At 44.4% G+C, this 19,733-nt stretch overlaps 9 protein-coding genes and 1 non-coding gene across 10 annotated transcripts; 6 read left to right on the top strand and 4 right to left on the bottom strand.

Moving 5' to 3' along the window:
- Positions 1 to 283: 283 nt before the first annotated feature.
- JR316_0007639 (uncharacterized protein) lies at positions 284 to 1,363 on the top strand (the record flags this gene model as incomplete). The annotated part of the gene is made up of 4 exons (XM_047893372.1): positions 284 to 510; positions 586 to 658; positions 1,130 to 1,236; positions 1,324 to 1,363. The coding sequence occupies 4 exons, from the start codon at positions 284 to 286 to the stop codon at positions 1,361 to 1,363; spliced, it is 447 nt and encodes a 148-aa protein (XP_047746687.1).
- A 233-nt stretch (positions 1,364 to 1,596) lies between these two features.
- On the top strand, positions 1,597 to 2,260 carry JR316_0007638 (uncharacterized protein; the record flags this gene model as incomplete). Its single annotated transcript, XM_047893371.1, has 4 exons — positions 1,597 to 1,746; positions 1,816 to 2,003; positions 2,059 to 2,119; positions 2,177 to 2,260. The coding sequence occupies 4 exons, from the start codon at positions 1,597 to 1,599 to the stop codon at positions 2,258 to 2,260; spliced, it is 483 nt and encodes a 160-aa protein (XP_047746686.1).
- An 850-nt stretch (positions 2,261 to 3,110) lies between these two features.
- Positions 3,111 to 3,779, top strand: JR316_0007637 (uncharacterized protein; the record flags this gene model as incomplete). Its single annotated transcript, XM_047893370.1, has 4 exons — positions 3,111 to 3,260; positions 3,329 to 3,516; positions 3,576 to 3,636; positions 3,696 to 3,779. The coding sequence occupies 4 exons, from the start codon at positions 3,111 to 3,113 to the stop codon at positions 3,777 to 3,779; spliced, it is 483 nt and encodes a 160-aa protein (XP_047746685.1).
- Positions 3,780 to 4,959: 1,180 nt separating this feature from the next.
- JR316_0007636 (Laccase-2) lies at positions 4,960 to 7,313 on the bottom strand (the record flags this gene model as incomplete). The annotated part of the gene is made up of 14 exons (XM_047893369.1): positions 4,960 to 5,018; positions 5,075 to 5,136; positions 5,187 to 5,210; positions 5,274 to 5,425; positions 5,486 to 5,506; positions 5,575 to 6,099; positions 6,152 to 6,356; positions 6,413 to 6,440; positions 6,497 to 6,513; positions 6,575 to 6,644; positions 6,708 to 6,855; positions 6,908 to 6,976; positions 7,028 to 7,094; positions 7,144 to 7,313. The coding sequence occupies 14 exons, from the start codon at positions 7,311 to 7,313 to the stop codon at positions 4,960 to 4,962; spliced, it is 1,617 nt and encodes a 538-aa protein (XP_047746684.1).
- A 1,479-nt stretch (positions 7,314 to 8,792) lies between these two features.
- JR316_0007635 (uncharacterized protein) lies at positions 8,793 to 9,946 on the top strand (the record flags this gene model as incomplete). Its single annotated transcript, XM_047893368.1, has 3 exons — positions 8,793 to 9,156; positions 9,209 to 9,277; positions 9,333 to 9,946. The coding sequence occupies 3 exons, from the start codon at positions 8,793 to 8,795 to the stop codon at positions 9,944 to 9,946; spliced, it is 1,047 nt and encodes a 348-aa protein (XP_047746683.1).
- A 1,147-nt stretch (positions 9,947 to 11,093) lies between these two features.
- Positions 11,094 to 11,408, top strand: JR316_0007634 (uncharacterized protein; the record flags this gene model as incomplete). The annotated part of the gene is made up of 1 exon (XM_047893367.1): positions 11,094 to 11,408. The coding sequence occupies one exon, from the start codon at positions 11,094 to 11,096 to the stop codon at positions 11,406 to 11,408; it is 315 nt and encodes a 104-aa protein (XP_047746682.1).
- A 151-nt stretch (positions 11,409 to 11,559) lies between these two features.
- JR316_0007633 (uncharacterized protein) lies at positions 11,560 to 12,098 on the bottom strand (the record flags this gene model as incomplete). The annotated part of the gene is made up of 3 exons (XM_047893366.1): positions 11,560 to 11,584; positions 11,627 to 11,674; positions 11,740 to 12,098. 3 exons carry the CDS (start codon positions 12,096 to 12,098, stop codon positions 11,560 to 11,562), a joined length of 432 nt encoding a protein of 143 aa, XP_047746681.1.
- A 272-nt stretch (positions 12,099 to 12,370) lies between these two features.
- On the bottom strand, positions 12,371 to 14,700 carry JR316_0007632 (Putative transcriptional regulatory protein; the record flags this gene model as incomplete). Its single annotated transcript, XM_047893365.1, has 10 exons — positions 12,371 to 12,633; positions 12,690 to 12,967; positions 13,022 to 13,090; positions 13,143 to 13,297; positions 13,349 to 13,708; positions 13,768 to 14,136; positions 14,196 to 14,250; positions 14,304 to 14,329; positions 14,396 to 14,475; positions 14,604 to 14,700. 10 exons carry the CDS (start codon positions 14,698 to 14,700, stop codon positions 12,371 to 12,373), a joined length of 1,752 nt encoding a protein of 583 aa, XP_047746680.1.
- A 681-nt stretch (positions 14,701 to 15,381) lies between these two features.
- JR316_0007631 lies at positions 15,382 to 15,455 on the bottom strand. The gene has a single exon. It is a non-coding gene; the product is annotated as a tRNA-Ile (tRNA).
- Positions 15,456 to 17,662: 2,207 nt separating this feature from the next.
- Positions 17,663 to 19,187, top strand: JR316_0007630 (uncharacterized protein; the record flags this gene model as incomplete). Its single annotated transcript, XM_047893364.1, has 10 exons — positions 17,663 to 17,747; positions 17,812 to 17,985; positions 18,044 to 18,190; positions 18,252 to 18,260; positions 18,311 to 18,340; positions 18,399 to 18,435; positions 18,486 to 18,565; positions 18,639 to 18,771; positions 18,835 to 18,870; positions 18,935 to 19,187. 10 exons carry the CDS (start codon positions 17,663 to 17,665, stop codon positions 19,185 to 19,187), a joined length of 984 nt encoding a protein of 327 aa, XP_047746679.1.
- Between the last annotated feature and the right edge of the window lie 546 nt (positions 19,188 to 19,733).

Here is a 19,733-nt window from a genome sequence, read left to right as displayed (position 1 = left end):
GACCCTATGCCTACAATAGGGTGCTGTGGCCTAGGTGCCAGTCTGGCCTATACGCATCCTGTGGCATCATAATGAGGCCATGGATTTTACTCGTTTGGCCCTCTACACCGGCCTTGCATTAATCATTCCCAATTAATTTGCAGAGGAACAGTGCACCAAGGTTTGGCCTGTTGGACCAAGTGGCCTTAATTGTAATCTCTGGTGGCCTCTTACCATGGTATATAAGCTCCAAGCTACGGGGTGAACGATATTCTCTATACGGTTCTTGCTACCCAACATGTCCATGAACAATCATACTAACCCTCCTCCCGCATCTCACATGTTTAACGATTGGGGGGTAAATCGTCCACACACATCCGATGTGATGACATTGTCGAGGGTTTCATTGGTTCCTCCTCCTACTCCTGTGGCGCCCAATCATTTCCACACTAATCCTGACCTTGTAAGACGTGCAGAGGATCTGATAATGTCCATTGAACATAAAATAAATGTATTGGAACTGGAAAAAAGGTATGTTCCAAATATCGCAAATAGACATAGATGAGCTTCAGTACTGACCCCAATCATATCTGTCGTCCTCCACAGAAACCCGATACTCAATGATACGAAGAAAAAGGACGAAACTGCGGCCACTAAATTACCCCCTGTGCAAAATGGAGTAATGACGACTTCAAACACGGAAAAGCAATCGGCGTAACGCCAGCGGGTTTGCCGAGTGACTGTAGTTATCCCTATTTCTAATGATCAGAACAATGTGTAAATATCGACAATGTGAAGGAATATTTGCAGGTTAAAAGAAGTTAGTCGACCTTACCATTTTTAAGAAATTGTGACTTAGTTTGTGTACATAACACGTTGGAGCCTTAGATCACAATGTGTCGCAGGTTCAGCCGAATTTAAGATTCCTTACAGTGTCGGCTATTTGACCAGGCGTTTGCAACTTAAAATTCCAAGGCATCATCAAAATCCATAGGTCATTGCGAAAGGGAACACGTATTCGACACTCATATTAACAATGATGACGCACTAATGATTATAGTACTCTACGAAACACTGTGTAGGCATCTAGGAGCTCCGTTATATATTTAGTGCCTAGTCTAATAATAATGATACCACAAGTATTTTACAGCTTAGCACGGGCGGAAGATATGCGGCTTTTGTAGCGAGGAAATCTTACTACCTGCTGCTCTTCCTACCTTGTGGTAAGATGAAAGTAGCCTTTGCACTGGGTTTATTGTACGTGTGCACTACATAAGACTGCGTCATCCCAGTGGCAATGGCATTTACACCGCTTCACCGCGATATCCGATTGATTTTGATCAGCTTATGCGCCAACGCATATACGTTCTACAGTTCGGAATAATGTAGACCATAATCCTGTTAGGAATAGAATCCTATGTCGGAGGTGGAGCCTGTGTACATTTTCCCGCCTCATTGGTCAGATTCAAATTGATCATGATATGTAATGCTAGTTTTAGCCGCAGTTCCAGCTAGCATGTAGCCTAATAAATTATAGCTCCAAGGTTCGTGACTAGGCGTATAAAGAGGAGGGAAAGGTGTCCCAAAAACCTTCAGAACCATCCTCGCTTCAACGCGATGTCTCTTTCCAACGGAAACTATCTGATTCGCTCTATACCTGCAAACGTCTCATGGCCCTTTGTGGGTGGAAATTATGCCACCCGCAACGAGATCAATTCGCCCATTATTGCTCAACCTAAGATTTCAACGGACGATTCTCCTCAAGTGGTATGTTATCATTTTGATACGTAACCGCCATTGATTTGGAAATATTATACTGAATGTCCTTAAATTTAGTGGAGGGTTGAAACAGTCTCTTCTAATTCAAACACGTACAAGATCACTCAACCAATAAACCCCAACATTCACATTGGCCCTGTCATTGGAGGATTCGGGATTGACGCTTCAACCAACAATGTGATCCTGAGCACGACCATTTTAGATTGGGTATTAACCCTGGTGAACGCAACAGAGAACAGCTACATGTGAGGCCTTTCTTTCTGTTATAGCATTCAAATTAAGAAGTACTTTGTCGTGCAGTATACAAAGTCAAGACCATGAAATTGGTTCGATCAACGCCGTGACTGTCGAGAATTCAAACGTAAGTAGCATATCTAATTGACGAGGGTAATTGCGTGCTGAAAACGGTAATAAATAGCTCGTTGTTCAACAAATTGGAATCGGAGACAACAAGGGACCTTTGCCTCAGTGGCAATTCATCAGCCAGGATAATTTGGATTAATTACATTTCCAACCCGTTGACAAGTTTGAGTCCCTTCGCGTTCTAGCTACAGAGTTATTTTTGTGTAAAATGATTTAAATTGTTAAATGTTGAGCTTTTTTGGATATGGCCGTGCCTCTAAGTTCCTGAAATGAGTCAGCATTTCAGAAGAAGATCCTGCTTGCCAGTGAAGTGGAGAATTGGTCATACATCTTAATAGTTCTGGTCAAACAAATTTCGGATGGTTCCAGAGGTATGAATCTGTCCCCTTTTCATAAATACATTCAGCAGTGCTCCCTCTTTTAAACTACGGAGAAATAGATCAGAATTCAAAATCAACAGTAATGATGACAATAAATTACGGATAAATATCTAGGAACGTTGTTGTCAGACTGTGCTAAAAATAACCCTTGACTTCATTATGGTAAAGAACATCAGTACGGATTATGCTACATATTGTTACTATTTGTAGGGATACAGTATCAAGCCCATTTGTTTACAGATTTATCTCTTCTCAGAGATAGTTAAAATTGCATTTTCAACCTTACAAAAACGGTGAAGCGAGTGAAAGAATCAGGTCCTGGTCAGCGGATCATCAGAGAGATGCCTATACTGCCAACCAGGAACAAATAAATATAGAAATAAATTCTATAACATGAAAAATTTAAAATGATTGCCATGGGCGTCGCCTGAGACCTGAACGTTGACACTCCGATGTATTCGTCAGATTATTTGCATTTTAGGGAATAGCATCTGTCGGATATCTGCCTTGTAATGGTGGATTCAGGTACCTGATAGGAGAAGGAAATAGTTTAAGTATCCACGTACACTGGGTGGCAAAAACTTAGAGACAACCTCCTTGAATACAGAAATGGCCCTCTCCGACGGTAACTATCTCATTCGCGTTGTACCTACAAACATATCCTGGCCTTTTGCTCGTGGAAATTACGCAACCCGAGGCGATATCAGCGCTCCTATCACTGTACAGGCGCAGATTACAACTGACAATTCGAATCAAATTGTAGGTTCATGTTCTCTCGAAAATGCTGCTGCATAATATAGCACATCAACGCTAATTATGTGTTATAGTGGGGTGTTCGTGCTGATTCTTCAAGCCCTAACACGTACAAAATCACCCAACCAACTAATCCAAACATACACATTGGCCCAGTCATCGGAGGATTCGGATTAGACAATTCCGGTAGGGATGTCATCTATAGCAGGACAATCGTAGACTGGGTTCTCACCCAGGTTGACGCATCCGCCAACACCTACATGTAAGTATTTGATGCGTCAATGACCCTATAAAATTTGTTACGATACACCTTTTCTTCAGCATAGAACAACAATCTCATGAAATCGGTTCAATCAACGCTGTTACAGTTAGCAATGCACATGTATGTTGCCATTAATCTTCGGGCACTTTTGAGTTGAAGACGAACATTGGTTCTCCTAGCTCGTGGTTCAGCAAATTGGACTTGGGGACAACAAGAGTCCGTTACCTCAGTGGCAATTCATTAGCCAGGACGACTTGGACTGAGCCATAGCTAACTTGAAATGACTTGGGGAGGAACGAGATCTGTATATGCGTCAATAAATGTGTAAAAGAGATGCCCCGCCGTGTGCTGAGAATCCGTTCTCCAAACCGGATACTTTAACGAGACGCTGCATCTAATAATACACGTGTCTATTAAGTGGCTCTGAATTATGACACCATGGCGGATGGTCGTCAGAGAATCTAAGAGCAGTCAAGGATCTGAATAGCGCTGGAAAATAACATAACCATGGATACTAAATATTTCAGGAACCATCACCATCGGAGATTTAAAATGCGGCAACATCCCTGTGGCACCAGGCTATTTACTACTTTGCCGTTGTTTGCACATTGTTGTGGTCGTATTTGGACGACAAACTTTACGAAACGACTGGGTACGAGCCTAGTACCTGTAATAGACTTGCCAAGTCGACCCGACAACGTTAAACATTCATTAATCAAGTGTCACTCTATGTCGTTGGCCTATGCCTGCATTGCGATTACATTTGACACGAAGTATTACTCATTCTAGAAAATTATCATCTACTCCTTTGCCATGTCTTGAGCATCAAGCATTTGGAATGTGTTGAGCTACTCCAGTGTATTGGCCAGGTGGAAACACTGGCATATCCAATGGTCCATTGACAGTAACGCCATTGGAAAACACAATAGACAAGTTTTTAGGCCCGATAGTAGATTCGAACCCAGAGACGGCTTTCACTTGTTCAATGGTTTCAAAGGAAATTCGAGCGTTGTTGGAAACAAAAGAAAAGGGTAATTTGGTGAACCTCCCAATGAAGTTGTATTCCTTCTCCTGTATTGCAAACACTACCGTTAGGGATCCCTGGGGTGGGAATGAAACATATCCAGCTCCTGTGAGCATTTCCGTATGGAGTCTGATTGGAGAATAGCACTATTCATGAATATAACATTTTAATTCAGGCAAAGAGACACATACCTCGACTGATAAATTCTTTGTATTAAGGTTACTGCTTTTTGGAAAGCGTTTTTATAGAGAATTTCATAAATATCACGTTGAATGGAGAACCAGACACGTCTTTTGCGATAGCCGACAAAGATTGGAACGAGCATTCGAAAACAAGCACAAATGGATCTATGAAAGACAGGGACTAGAATCTTTGAACATTCTATACTACTGAATTAAGCCTTTACTAGTAAAACCCATTCAATTGAACTTCTGGGGAGTCAAAGCGTTGTAAATGGGGCACAGTTCGTCCCACGATTCTAAGGAGTATTGATAAGAAAGCGTCTGCATAGATGTCAGAATGACTGTTACGCACTAGGAGGAGGCTTAGAATCCTCAATGGCGGGTGCATCGTTGGCAAACACGACAGAAAGACCCCTATCAAGGAGCATCAGAAACAGATCTGATATAATGACCAACTGACATACCGCTCGAGATGCCAGTCGATGTGGCTGGGGTATGGAATGATACTCAGAGATGAAAGAAAGCCTCTTAAAGGCACATGTTGCACTTACCAATGCATAAACCAGGGACCAGCATTGTCCGTCGTGAAGCGAATTGTGACATTGTCCATTGCGGTGTCTCCAATGCTTACCACGTCGCGTCTGACAGGATTTTCGTAGTTATAAATAGAGCTGTTAGCACTTCGAATAACGGAAAAGCTTTGCTACGAATGAATCAAACATTAGTCAAGCCGTCACTCTTGACATAAAGCAGTAACGCTCACTCCATGCAAGTGAATAGGATGCTAGAAAGCACGTATGTACAAACATGTTATCAGTAAGATTAAAGAAAGAGAGAAATCAAAATGCTCACTGGGCTTCCTCCTGAACCACCAGGCATCGATATCTCGATGACCTTGTTAGGGGGCAAAACGTACACTGAGCCTGCAGGCAAAAGCTCTTGCGCAGTTTCCTTTCCGCTCATAATTTGGAGAAGAACGGGGACCGAAGGCGACTCATATGAAGCATTGTTGACGTAGAATTTCTGCGTCTTCATGCTCCACTCGATATCCAAGTTGATGTTAACATCTGCCTTACCACGACCAGGTGCACCGGGAGCAGCAGGATTTTCCAATGGATGAAGGTCTGTTTCTTTCAAAAGGACACCTTTAGAAGGAAGCGTGATCGGATCGGCCTCTGGGGCTCCAATATATCGAAGAATTGCCGAGTTGACCCCTCCTTTAAAAGTAACGTCGCCGATGTTGGGAAGTGCTCTCATCCAATAGTTCCCAACGGGCATCTTTGTGTCCAAAATGAACGAATAACGCTGGCCTGCAAATATTTGAACTTGATCCACCACAAATGGCTTGACGTTGACTGAGTCAGCTTCTACGATTGTCTAGAAGACTGTAATTACTAAAACGTAAGGAAAGGCGGGCAGTATAACTGACCATAGGATGTCCGTCAATGGAAAAGATATAATTTGGACTGCACGAGACGGAAACCAATCTGAATCGATAGCGCTTGTTTGGTAAGACCTTGATCACTGCTAGGGGTGATGCAGGGCCTCCGGCATATCGTCCCAGTCCGTTGATTAACGTTGAATTGAAAATGGGTATGACTGAGCGTTGGGTAATAGGAGCAACGGCGTGATACCTAAGAGGCCAATGGTCAGCATGCAGTTTGAACAGGAGTGGGGAAATTGCTTATACCAGTCCGCCAGCGTGATAATCGTTGATTCTACGGAGAGGAGAGTGTGGCTAAGTAATTCGACCCATAGAAGTCAGCAAGCTTACCGTCATCGAAATCGTAGCTGATAAATGTTAATAAATTCGTCAGTTTAATGTCCAACGCTACCGCAAATAACCACGCACAGATCTTTATGAGGATCCTCTGGGTCATAAACTACGATAGCCCCACGGAGGCCGTCGCAGTATTGGGTCGCTGAATTAGATAATTTACGACTATTCAGGTGTTTATAATGTGATGAAGGTGATTGAGACGAACAAAAATGAGAATGGTACCAATAGGTACCCGTCTGGTCTCCCGTACTGAACTCGTACATGAAGGAGTGTCCAGGAGCAATCGGACATTGGGTTACACCAGATACGCCATCGGCCCAGCTGCTCCGTTTTTGAAAGAAGCCATGCCAATGCTATGGATGCAGAGTTCATTACTGAGTGACAAAAGGGCTTACACATGCTTACCACACTGGTACTCATCATCATCGACGGGTCTTTGAGCTCATCGATCACATTCAAATGAAAGGTATCTCCCTGTAGGAATAATCAGGCACGAACTCGTTATCGTTGTATGGTTCGGAATACCTTAGTAGCAGTGATGACAGGCCCCGGGAACGAAAGAGAGTCCATTGATGATCCCGCCAGCACGGCACTTCAGAAATTGTCAAAACCATCAACATTTGGGGAGTACAGTTACTCACGATCTCGTAAACCCGTCTGGAGAAATGGCTTTGTTTCCGATATACAGATCGGCATCCGGCCCAATGGCACCCGCATCTTCGTCTCGCGCCCCATCCCTCCCATCTAGAATGACACTAGAAAAGGCGCCAAGGGTATACGAAAGTCCGATGAGACTGCTGAGTAAGCGCATCGGGTCAGAAAATAGTGTTGAATAACGAAGTTTGTTGTATGGTAGGAAAATTGAACGAAGAAATACCAAAGTATTGTATCCAGGTGAATGAAGATTTCTGACGGTCTGATATAAATATTGGAAGAATCCAAAGGCTGACGGAAATCAGACTCAAAGCCGCTAAATGGCCCAAGTTGAGATTCCCCCGCAGGCTAGGTCAAACGCCAAATCCTTTCCCTTATTTCAAAAGATTGCAAGGACGATTTAGTATGAAACTTTCTATTCTTTCCGGGACAAACCTTTTATGATAGGTCCAGGCATGTAACAGCCTCAATGAGTACTTGGCGCATATCAGCGGAATTGAAGGTGAATATTGGATCGTCTATTTCACAGAGCATCCCACTCAAGCCCTAGTTGCGTCATGGTGAAGCTCGTAGGTCTGTCTGTCGTATACCGAACCAGAAGACGGGGTCCCAATAAATTTTAGACGTGGGCGGGGCGCTGGATATTTATGTTGCTGTCCCAAGTAGTATGCAAATAGTGACCGCCCCTCGTTCTCGCCACACGTACTTCTTTCATTAATCCTTATCTAGTGTTACATCACTTTGAACACCCGTGATCACTTTTCATATTCATAAACAGGTTTTCTCCCACCAGGCCGAATCTCACGTTCATTTGATGCTCCAAGCGCAGTTGAAAATGGGAGAGAAGCGCCCGTCTGCAAGAGCCTTTGCGCTGTGTCTTCCAGTGACCTTACCTCTCATCGGACCAGCAATAAGATATTGACTACCTTATTCCACATATTTTTATTGTTTTCGAGTTATTCCAGGAGAGAGGATTGCTCGCCGACAACGACTAGCTTTATAATTTGCAAATATGAGTTCTGATTTGTACGTCATGACATAGATAGGGTCTGAAGAAAATCTATGTTAAGGGTGATGACATGCCATGTCACTCGGGGGAATGTCCATCTCTTTATAACACATATCGGCATCGAGTAGCACTGTAAAGCGACCCCATGATATTCTTTATACTTCTTGTATCGTACCTATCAAGAGACCCTACAAAAGCTTTCCCTCTTCAAGCTCATGCAAGGGAACTCACGTTGAGGGATACAACATCTGCCTCTGTGACATGCGCATGTCAAGATCAACGATCGATATGGGATATCATCTGGAGCTGCTTCGCAACAATATTCGCATGCTCCTGGGTAGCAGTCCATCCCGACATCCCGGAGCCCGGTGAGGGATGGTGGAGGTCGACTTTCAGGAGGCTGGAGTATATGCTTTGGACGATCGTAACGCCGGAAATGATGATTCTGTGGGCAGCAAGGCAATGGTTTGGAGCACGGACTTTGCTCCATTTAAAGGATATCAGTACGTTAGAATTGGATTAATATAATTGATTGCAGAGTAGCACTTACCACCGAGCACATTAGACAACATCGATTCTGTGTACGTGGACCACGGCTGGACTTTAACCCATGCGCATTTCCTTCAAATGGGTGGATTTACACTCTTCGACGGTCAAAGGCCGATGGGTGTTTTGTCTCATAAGCACCTTAGCCATCTCCTCCGAGAAGGCAAAGTCAGGTTTCCAGATATCTCCGTGAAAGAGATTGAAGATCGTAGCAAGAGTGACGGACTGGCCAAATTTCTCGTCATAGGTCAGACCACATGGTTTATTCTGCAGGTCATTACCCGGAAAGTGCAAGGATTGGGTACGACCAAACTCGAGATTTCCAGCTTAGCATTCGCTGCGATTAATGCCACTGTCTACTTCTTCTGGTGGAACAAGCCGTACGATGTCCGTACATCGGTCCCGGTATATCTTTTGAAGCCAACAGACGAACCGGGGAAGGAAGGTACGTTCTCTGCAGCCTGAAATGACGAATTAACGTCGAGAACTCCGAACAGATCCCATGTCGGAATATTTGACGATCCAGATAAACGAGACAGTGATTACGAAAGAGAAGTCACATCAAGGTGATGCACACATTTTTGTGAACCGTGCACCTCGACCTGACGTTTCAAAACCCAGGAAAGTTCTCAGACACAGAAGATATGGCCAGAGTGCGCCAGCCAGTCTTTAGCAGGAACGTGCTTCGAAAACTTGTGTCCTGGCCCATTGCGGCACTCATGTATGTCTCCAAGTGTCTTCATAACATGAGCGAGAACTTTCCAGAATTTCATCACTTCCAACACCGAAAGGGCCCGGAAGCAGAAGGGATAAAAAAGGTCCCAAAATTCTACGCGATATTGGGAGACTACGATATGCACGTTAACCTTGTCGTGTCGATCATAGGGGTTGTCTTTGGATCCATCCATTGTGCTGCATGGTCATTCAGATTCCCGTCGTCTGTGGAGCTTATACTGTGGCGTGTAGCATCGTTGTTGATAACATGCATTCCGGCATCTTTCCTTGTGGTCGTATTCAGTGTAGACGGTGTATTAAAGGCACCTACCGATCCGTATAAGCGCGGCTGGAAAGGCTTCATACGCGTTCACATATCCCCTTTCATGTTTGCTGTCCTCCTTCCGATGTATGGTTTAGCGCGAGCTATACTGATCACGGAGTCCTTGATCACCCTAAGGGACCTACCTTCAAGTGCATTTTCGATAGTCAGTTGGACGACATTTATACCACATATATAAAAAGATGTACATACCTCACCAGCGCATAAATGGAGGCTCTGAAATTGGCATAGATTGTAACGAACTATCAGTGGTCCAATATAACATGGTTATTAAAATAGAATTTTTGCCTGCGATGTATCCTGCATTAACCATCAAGACGTCAAAAGCTTGAATTTGTTGATATTGCAAATGATCAGTGTCGTGCAGTTCGAAGAAAGATGACGTGTGGATTGAGGTGTGCAGAATAAAGGAAAGGATGGGAAATATTCCCTATTTGCCGTGTTGCAATTATCAATTCCAGGGACGCCACGAGAGAAGATAGAGGTGCAACGTATTGAGAAGAATATCGACGACCGGGGGCTTATTGCTGTCGCATAAGAGGCCATAGATTTTTTACCTGCAGTGAGGGCAATAAGAAGAAAGGAGGTTCGACATGTTGAAATTGGTAAACAGACAACCCGGAATTTTCCGGCACTGTTTAGCTGGCAGTCCACTTTTAACGCCAAGACGGTGGAGCCGAGACCGAGAGAATTCAGGTGTTCGACTGCAATGGACGCGACTGTTGAAGCATGTTGGGTTAACTACATCTCATGGTACCATCAACTCGTCCCATATTTTAAAACTATCAAGTAGACCTGCATTGTTGCGTGAACTCGTATAAATATAATTCCTTTCCCGCCCCTTTCTGGTGAGAACATTCACCTGGAATGGCCGACTTGCCAACGGCAGAGAGTGACTGGAACTCTATTTAATATCCTTGCCTTAACTTCAGCTATCAACCAATACCTTTAAGTGAATCAAAACTTACGTCTTATATCATATATGTACAAGTCTAGAGGAATCAAAAGAAATGGCTCAAGGTGAGTATTCGGAGTTTTAATGAGATACCGGGAATGTAATTTGCACTGTAACTGCCTGTTGATCGCAATCGCATGACCTGACCAGTCGGAAATACACTGCCTCTTTCAAAATTAATGCCGATTGATGCCGACTTCTAATACGGGACTGATAAGTAAGAAACGAGCCCTCTAGATCTTAAAAAAGCGTCCTAACTTGTTGTCAAACTTCATCATAGTCTTGATCAACACCGTATGTACCTTTCAACTGTCTTCAGAAACTTCAAAGTTTAACGTTCCAATACAATTCTTACAGATCGATCTATGCCATGCCACTCACCTCGCTTGGCTTTATCAGAAGTACTGGCGCTGATGTTTTTACATCGTCTTTCCTTGTAGATGGTGTCATCTACCATTTCATCGGAAGATTGAGCGCCACAACCAAACTATTTACTTGCTACAATGCCACACTTACATATAATTCAAAGGACGATCTCACAGCAACGCGTCAAGTGAAGGGTTTCGTGGGCCCGAGCACGATTTCTATGGAGATAGATAATGGACCCACCATCAGCGGAACACTCGACCTGCCTATATACCCTCCAGGTGATTTGGATGGAAGCGGTATTTGGAACATGTCCTAGTTCGAGGAGAATCACAGACTGACTTATAGCTCGGTACGAAAACATTTTTTGCGCTTCATATCATTCACAGTTTAAATCTCCAAGTAGTGACATCCGCACAATAGTCTCATATACGTTATCCTCCAATACGACCCCATTACATCAAATGCAATCATATAAACCAATCATCTAAAGAGCTATATGAACTTACAATCAAGGGAACGTTTAAACACACGTACCACTCGAGTTGTCCCATACTTTGAATATATCTATCCCATTCCTCGAAGCTGCCAAAGGATGTCACAGTGTGCTCAAAACAAGCAGAACGACAATATCAGACAATCCGACTTACCAGTTGTACGCCGTCGAGGTATCAGACCAGAAGGTGTATGTAGTATCATTGATCGATGGCGGCTGGCCTAGTTGCTGGATGGGGGCTTGAGGAACAGATGGTGCGGTATTGTGTATACCAGGTTGGTTGCCTCGATGACCCATCTCTGCGAGGTACAACTTGTATAGATCCCATGATCCATCGCTCCAGGAGGTATCTTCGGTAGTAGGAACGGAGAATGGGCTCTGTTCAAAGACGTCCGGCGCCTGCTGTGCCAGTGTGGCATTCTCTATTGAGAATTCTGGGGTTTCACCTGTTGGGTCGTTAAGACTAAGGGCACCGGCCTCGCAGAGAAGGTCGCTAACAGGAATTTGGGACATTACAAACTATGTATCTTACAACGGAGGATGTCACTCGCCGTAATGGTCCTGCGCTATGCCAACTAAAGGTATAACTGATCAGTTCTGGTAACAGCATACGAGAACAGAATAATTTACATTTTCTCGCACTCCTTCAGAACTTTTACACATCTTAAAAGGTTATCCATCTCTTTTTGGGTATCACCCACGTATCCTGGCCGATGACTACCCCACAGGCAAAGAACTGTGATAATACCTGCCGTGAATGCAATATACTACAAAAATAACGTAAATCAGTGGCAGACGATCTTGAAGGGGTGATCTTGACGAACGATGGTCTGTGGGAGAATTCGGAGATCTCTCGCGATAGCAGCTTCTTGAATATGGCCACATGACCTTGCAGCGCTCGTACACATTGCGAGAGACGCAAACGACAGGGATGATTGTCTTGTCAAAAAGAGACGGTGAGACTGGATCTGTATGTAGGCAAGCAAGTAGTGTAAATGGGCCGATTGTTGGAAATGCAACATATCCTCCCGGTGGGGGTCCCAGACCACTGAAGTAATAGGAATTGATTAGAAAGAAGACGGAAAAAATTGTCAAGGTTCTTACAATGCGCCGGTAGTGACAGCTTCCACTTGTTGAGCGACGAGTCAATTTCGGCTACCATGCGTATCTCCCAGTCACCCCCCAGATATCCCGATAGCAATTTCGATTTATACGTGGAGTACAATGTTCTCGACGCAAATCCAAGAACCTCGCACAACTTGATTAGATGAATAAAGCTTGAAATTTTACACGGTATCCCTGCTGGCTGTTTGAACGCCTTCGCGGGGTTCGGATGCTCCCAATACTCATCGTCACACTCAACGGGATATTCGATATCAATACTTGGCATAATCAGAGGATGACAACATAATGGCGCATGGAAGAGATGTACTCACGATTCATGCGAGATGCCCGATGGCCGACCGTAGAACGAGCTATCTATAGAGTCCAAGCAGAAAAGCGCCCTATTTGATGTTCAGCGAAGTCACAAAAAGGTATCATAAATTACATGCTGACCAAAACGCGCGTTTCATATGCTCCGTATCTGCCGTGGGGCGATCCTGGCCGTTTCGACGGTGTGCACCCATCTCAATGGCGTATCGTAGCCCTATCCCGACGAGGTTGCAGCTCACGGGGCACATGGACGAGCCAGTGAGGTAGACGGCAGCCAACTGCACGCAGGATGAGTTCCATCACCGATCGCCAGCATGAAAATGACTCACGGCATAGTACTGCAGATCGTACACAGTAGGGGTATACAGCATGATCCGTCGATGGAACGGTACCTGGGAGAAATAGTGCCAGCCTGCAGAAAACTCCGAGCCCGCCGCATCTGGTGCGAAAATAACTCGAGGATCCTTGGAGTATCTTGCCCCATTCGCGCAGACTAGAAGGACTGTCATGCCAAACGATTGGTCCCCGTAGTGTTTACCAGACATAATGCCTTTCATGAACGTCGGTTCGTGAATAATAGGGAAGAGACTGTTAGTTTTTTGAAAGTAGATTTGGACTAAGTCGAGCATGAGATCGAAATCTGGGTAAATATAAGGTGCTGGAGGTGATGTTACCCATTCAGATTCCCACTACACAAAAGTAGTTAGCAAATCACATTGTGATTGACTGTTGAGAAAATACAACGTACAGAGCTCATACCCCAGTACAACGGTCTTCTGTAATTTTTGGGGTGGACTCCTGTATCAGGTATGCCAGTATGCATACTTTTCAAAGTAGCAGCTTGCTTCGCTGCCATGAACGGGCTGGCAGCTCCAAAGAATCGATATATGACGCTTGGAGTCAAATTCAAAGACCCAAGTTGCTTGACAAGAGCGACATGCTCGATGTCTTCTTCATCGGCCAAGCCTAAAGACTCTGGAGGATCACCTCCACTTACATGATCTTTCTTAACCAGAGATTCTTTGACCAGAGGAGACGAGCTATGAGAAGCAACACGATCTTTATCGGTGGGTGGCGGCTTGCTGATGACTGTTTCAATATCTTCTCCTGGAAAAAGCTTGAAAGGGCGAGAGTTTGGTTCCCAGTGTATCAATGAGATGAGAAGAGGTTACTCACAGCTTGTATGTAATTTTCTAGCCTGTTAACTCTTGTTTCCAATATGCGGATATATCTTGGAGACAATTATGAGCGAGAGGTGATAGACAGGCTTGTTCCTCCACATACTCTCGTTGTCTTTGTAGCAGTGGTTTCTACAGAAAGATTCATTTGAATTAAACGTCGAAGCATTCAAGAAGTAGATCGAACGAAAACCCTACCTGAGATGCAACAGAAACACATTCAACGTCCGCAATAGCGCAATTCGTACATTTAGAACCAGCTCGTGTAGCCTTATCGCCTAAGAAACCGTTAACATAAGACCTCCAAATGGCCTACTTCAATCCGCATGCTTACATCTGACTAAAACAAAGTCAAAACTGATGATCAAAGCGCGTGCTTTTCTTTGAGCCGGTACTCAGTACTCACCCCTTTTGCGTCTACACTCCGCACACGCTCCAGGGGCGCGTTTCACGATAGGTTTATCAGTTTCAGGCGAAGGTCGATTGGGAGATGAACTGGACATTGGGGAAGAAACCTTTTTTCTTCCTTTTTAACCTTGTCAAGTACCGAAAACGTCTGTGGTGAAACCGATTGGTGATCAACAGTGTCAACACCCGTGATGTGACTCTGACTCGTCTACGCCGCTTCTTCGTCGGGAGCGTAAAACCTATCTCCGCATTTAGTTCATGATTCTCATTGATTACTCAATGACTTCTTACGCTCACCTGAACAAAATGGCTTTTTGAGAGGGATTCGAATTTTCAATCTAAATTGCTTTTATCTGTCGATCGTTCTTATGACAATCTGCGAACGATTGGATCACCAGGACCATGTGAAGGAGCTTAAAAAGGGCAGCAATGGGTAGTTCAATAAGTAAGAACGGGGATATTTTTGATGTGCTCAACATTTGAGAAACAACTTGCAATGTCAGCCATATATACAATTTGCAACGTAAACCGACCGGCATCCAGATTTTTGTTATTATTAGTTGCCAAACTACCACGGCAGAAAGATACTAGTACTTTCTTGCAGTACCTTGAGTGCGTTTTTGGAAAGAGTGGAGCTGTATCGCTAAAAGGGTCTCTCGGCGCGGGTTCGTTGATAATCATTGAAAAAGAACGATGAATGATGTGAGCATTTCATAAAGCGTGTGGAGGTCTCAAGATTGCTCAGAACATCCAGAGTAAAAATTGAAAAAGAACAGTGGCCAACGTGGGGATCGAACCCAAGACCTTCGCGTTATTAGCACGACGCTCTAACCAACTGAGCTAGTCGGCCATGTAAACATTGGCAGTTGGTGGTAAATTCAATCATTGAGCATCAATTGGGGAGGCTTCTTGAGATCAAAGAGTAAAATATAAATGGAACGACCATTATCTTATCTACCCGAATCTCACGTGTCAATCCAGACATCTGAGGGATGGTCCGTGCGTCAATCTGAATTTTGAATAAAACAAGCCTCGCCAGAAATGAGAATGGTATTGCTGTTTCCCCGTTATGATGCTCCTATGTGACGCGTTGCGATGGATTATCCTGGTGCAAAATTTCAGATGTAATCATTATAATCATTAGCTCGTGACATTGAGTTTTACTCCATCATTGTGTCTGCGATGATTACTTTGGTGCGGCTTTCGCGAGCAATGCTTAATAAAGTATTGTTTGCAACTGTGTACCTAACAATCGTCACAGAACCAATGATGGAATCTACATCAATTATTGAGTTACTTAGTCGTTATTCTTGAGTGTTATCCATTTATCAATTCTAACGCATTGGTATGATAATTTAAATTACATTGCCTATACATAGTAAATCTAATTTTGTTAGTGCTCTGCACCTACTAGGTGCAACTGCTAGTAGCAGTTTCCAGCGCAAGTATATCATATCCTGTCGAGGAAAGAAAACCATGCTAACCAAACGTAAATGTAAGGGCCGTCCTGTTCCACGCCTACTGGTCTGAAGGTCAATACATTCACAGCGGCACCAAGCCTTGCAATTCGTATACGCTAGTGAAACACGACGTGTCATTGAAAGGTAAGTAAACAATGAAACTATCAATAAGCTGCATTCGTTCCAGTGAGGTGAGTGTTCTTGCTGGACATGGAGGATGCGGCTGACATTGCATTTGCCCCTCACAAAATAACCTAATCGGAATAACCCGTGCTGAGAACCAAAATTGTATTATGTAAACCGGAGCTTAAAGCGCCTGCACAGGCACATGTTCAGAGCACACATTCAGACAACTCGGCTATGGTGTCTCGCTCTGGTTCATGCTGGCTGATGCCAGCGTCGAAACCTCCCTGGAGCGTCTGGATGCCTAAAATATACCGGGAGGACGACGGATCAAACTGAGTAGTGTGCAGTATTAATAGCACAGAGGCCAGCTGGGCAAGGAAAATGAAAATCCTAGGTTGACCTGCCTGATTGTGAACTATTGAACATCATGGATACACTTTCAGCTTTAAAATACTTGCAGAAAGTAGTGGGAATGTGATGATCTTCGTACCAATGTGTGTGTGTGTGTGTGTGTGTGTGTTGTTGCACTCGGGACACCGTGAAGAGGCCCACGCTCAAAATATTTAATAGACGCACATATGCGAATTCAATGACGGCATGCAATCTATGTTTAAACAAGATATAAAGAAATTGTGAAGCTGTTGAGACGCCGATTATATATGTGTGTGTCTGGAACGAATATCCTCTGTATGACATTCTTATAAGCACCGTCTGACACCTGATACCCGTGTCAACCCGAAAAATCAGATAAGACGGATTGACCTAACCTGTGGAGATGTATTATAGTGCACTTTCTACATTCTGTACTTTCCGCAGACGCAGTGATACAGAGTGACATTGTACAATGAAATTTTAGTATCTTTGAGTGAGTAGGAAGGCAGTCGGTAGCAGGTCCTTGTGAGGATGATCCTGTACCGGTCTTTTTTTCACACACGATAGCAGAACAATGGGACGCCATTGCCGAGAAGCAAATCTTCTTCTGCTCGTTTAGGCATAGTCCCTGAGCATTTGCGATAGTAATGGATGGGACTCAACAGACCTAGCATACACACTCGCGATGCAATACCACTTACTTTATGTTATCTATTATACACATAATCTGTTGGCAAGAAATATCGAGGCCCAAAAACAGCAGACAGACTACTCGGCCACAAGGTTAAAAGAAGGGCTATGTTGCTTGCCATGAGGTTCCATTGTGATGTTTCCAATACGAGTGGCGGAAAATAAGAGGAATTATACTGCCTCATTGTGTGTATGTGTGGGAGAAAAGGTGATTTTGACAGTTGCAGCGCTGATACACGACCAAATAGTGAGTCAGAAGATCGAGACTCGGCACTGGTTAATGAGCCTTGGATTTCTTTGTGTGTGTCGCCACTCGATTCCTATGTTTTGAGGGGAAAATTCCGTTCCTTCCCTGCTCACACCGTTCTCTCTCTGCCCTATCGCACCATCCTCCTTTGCGCTTATCCCAATGGCCCAGTACCAAGAAGAATCCTTTGTCATCCCTTCCAACACCTTTCTGCCTGGATACTTTTCCTCCATGTTTGAATCGGAGTGTGAGTATCGCGCACGTTTCTTGGGGGACAAACACTTGATGTTGATCGATTCTTCATGTCATAGTAGCACCAGAATCACTCCTCGACCAGTTTCTGGCACAGAATTCGGACGATAATACAGCTCTACATCAATTTCAACGTGGTCCAAGTACAGTGGAAGCATTATCCGACTCGTATTTCCCAATATCCACGTCTTTATCCGGGTTTGACCGTCAAAGTGTTGGTGAGAAGCCTGTCTGTAAGTCTTTTGAGTTGAATATACTAGCAAGAGATGTCCAACTGAATACCGATTTTAGCGCCCTATCCACCTACGACAAGATCATCGACTTATGCCCCCACATTCCATCCCGGTGCGATTGAAGGAGAGGGACAGTTATTTGATCCATGGTACCCTCCTTATCCATACACGGAAGAAGGGCTATTAGGGCAGAATAGCTGGCGAGGTGAGCTGGTTTCACAACTCTTTTATTATTAATTATGCGCATAACTGATCACAACCATCAGCGAGCACTCGTGCGTCCCCCCCGGCACACACTGAATTGGGGTGGGACCCTTTGCCACAGGACTCATTGTGGCCAACAAACCGCGCCCCGGTATTTAGGGGCGATTATCCGTCTTCCTTTATGGAAGCTTTGGCGTTCCCCGCCACAGGCGAAACTTTGGGCTCGACACCAGGCCCCTCAATATTGTAAGCATGGGTTGCATATCAAAAGCGACTGTTAATGAGGTCAAAACTAGGTGCGATAACAGTCGGCATTTCACGCCGCAGGCCTCCTTTCAAAACTCAAGTAATGAATATACAAACGACTACCAAACCTGTATGTCCTGAAATACAGTAATTTTGGCCCTAGTATTTACTCATGATTCCTGCTATTCTTTTCTTTGATGTAGTCCCAGATACTATTGGAGAAGGTTTGGGAATTCACAATACGATATCCACAGGCGAACAGCAACCCGTCGAGGATCAATGCTCCAGGGATCACCCTGTAGAGCACGATCACAGTGAGCGAAACGCACATGGAAGGTATGTGTACCTGCTCCTTCTCCAGCAGTAGTCGTTGACCAGAATTTTCAACATAAAAAACAGCGGGGTCCAGAGGGATCTCAGAGATTCAACATATAGGTATGTCGTCATTGAATCTTTTTGTCCTTTAGAATGAATGATTCTGACGAGACGTTTCCCATAGCAGTCTATATGGACTGAACAATGCCCTGGAGTGGCCACCCAGGGCATATGAATCCCTCGAAGAGGAAGTGCCACATACCAACGCAGGTATATGGACGGACGAGTCCATTTCGCCGAAGCAGCCGGCCCCGAACACCTCCCAGTTACAAGGCCACGTCCCCAGTTGTATGGGGGGCCTTGGTGTCAGCGTCACACGTGAACGCAAGAGGAGGAAGGAAAAGGGGTTCCGGTTCGTCAATCTAGCTGTTAGCTAGATGGCGACGGAGGCGGGTGCACGACTCACGAGCCCAAGATAAGATAAAAAACAATACCGTAAGTGTTCTGTTCCCTCACAAGTAAACAATCTGACAAGTACCTTGACACTTTTCACAGGTGTGAGATGCGCTTCAGCGCGGGCTGCAGCGACTGTAGGGAACGAGGGAGACATCGAGGGTCAAAGGTGATGCGTCAGCGCTCACCTTGTTTCTTCCGGCTTATACTACCGCGATATCGATGGCCGGGTGCGTGGGAATACCGCGCACACCGTCCGCGATACGAGACAAAATTTAGTCAGATAGAGGTGTTTGGTAGGATTGTGATCAGATTAGCACTCAATAAATAGATTCTATTGATAACTTGCAATGTTTTATCGTTTTGAGATATATTTTATTTTGTCAACATCATTTAACTTGATTCCAACAAGTCTCATTCCTTCCTCTTCACATATAAATTACTCACTACATTAGACGCTCCCCAATCTCAAACTCAAAGTCACGCTCATTCTCCTTCACATATTGGGCACCCCAACATTTGACGTCGCC

This window comes from Psilocybe cubensis, chromosome 7, assembly GCF_017499595.1.
Source record: "Psilocybe cubensis strain MGC-MH-2018 chromosome 7, whole genome shotgun sequence".
NCBI classification, from domain to species: Eukaryota; Fungi; Basidiomycota; class Agaricomycetes; order Agaricales; family Agrocybaceae; genus Psilocybe; species Psilocybe cubensis.
This window is presented reverse-complemented; position numbering and strand designations above follow the sequence as displayed.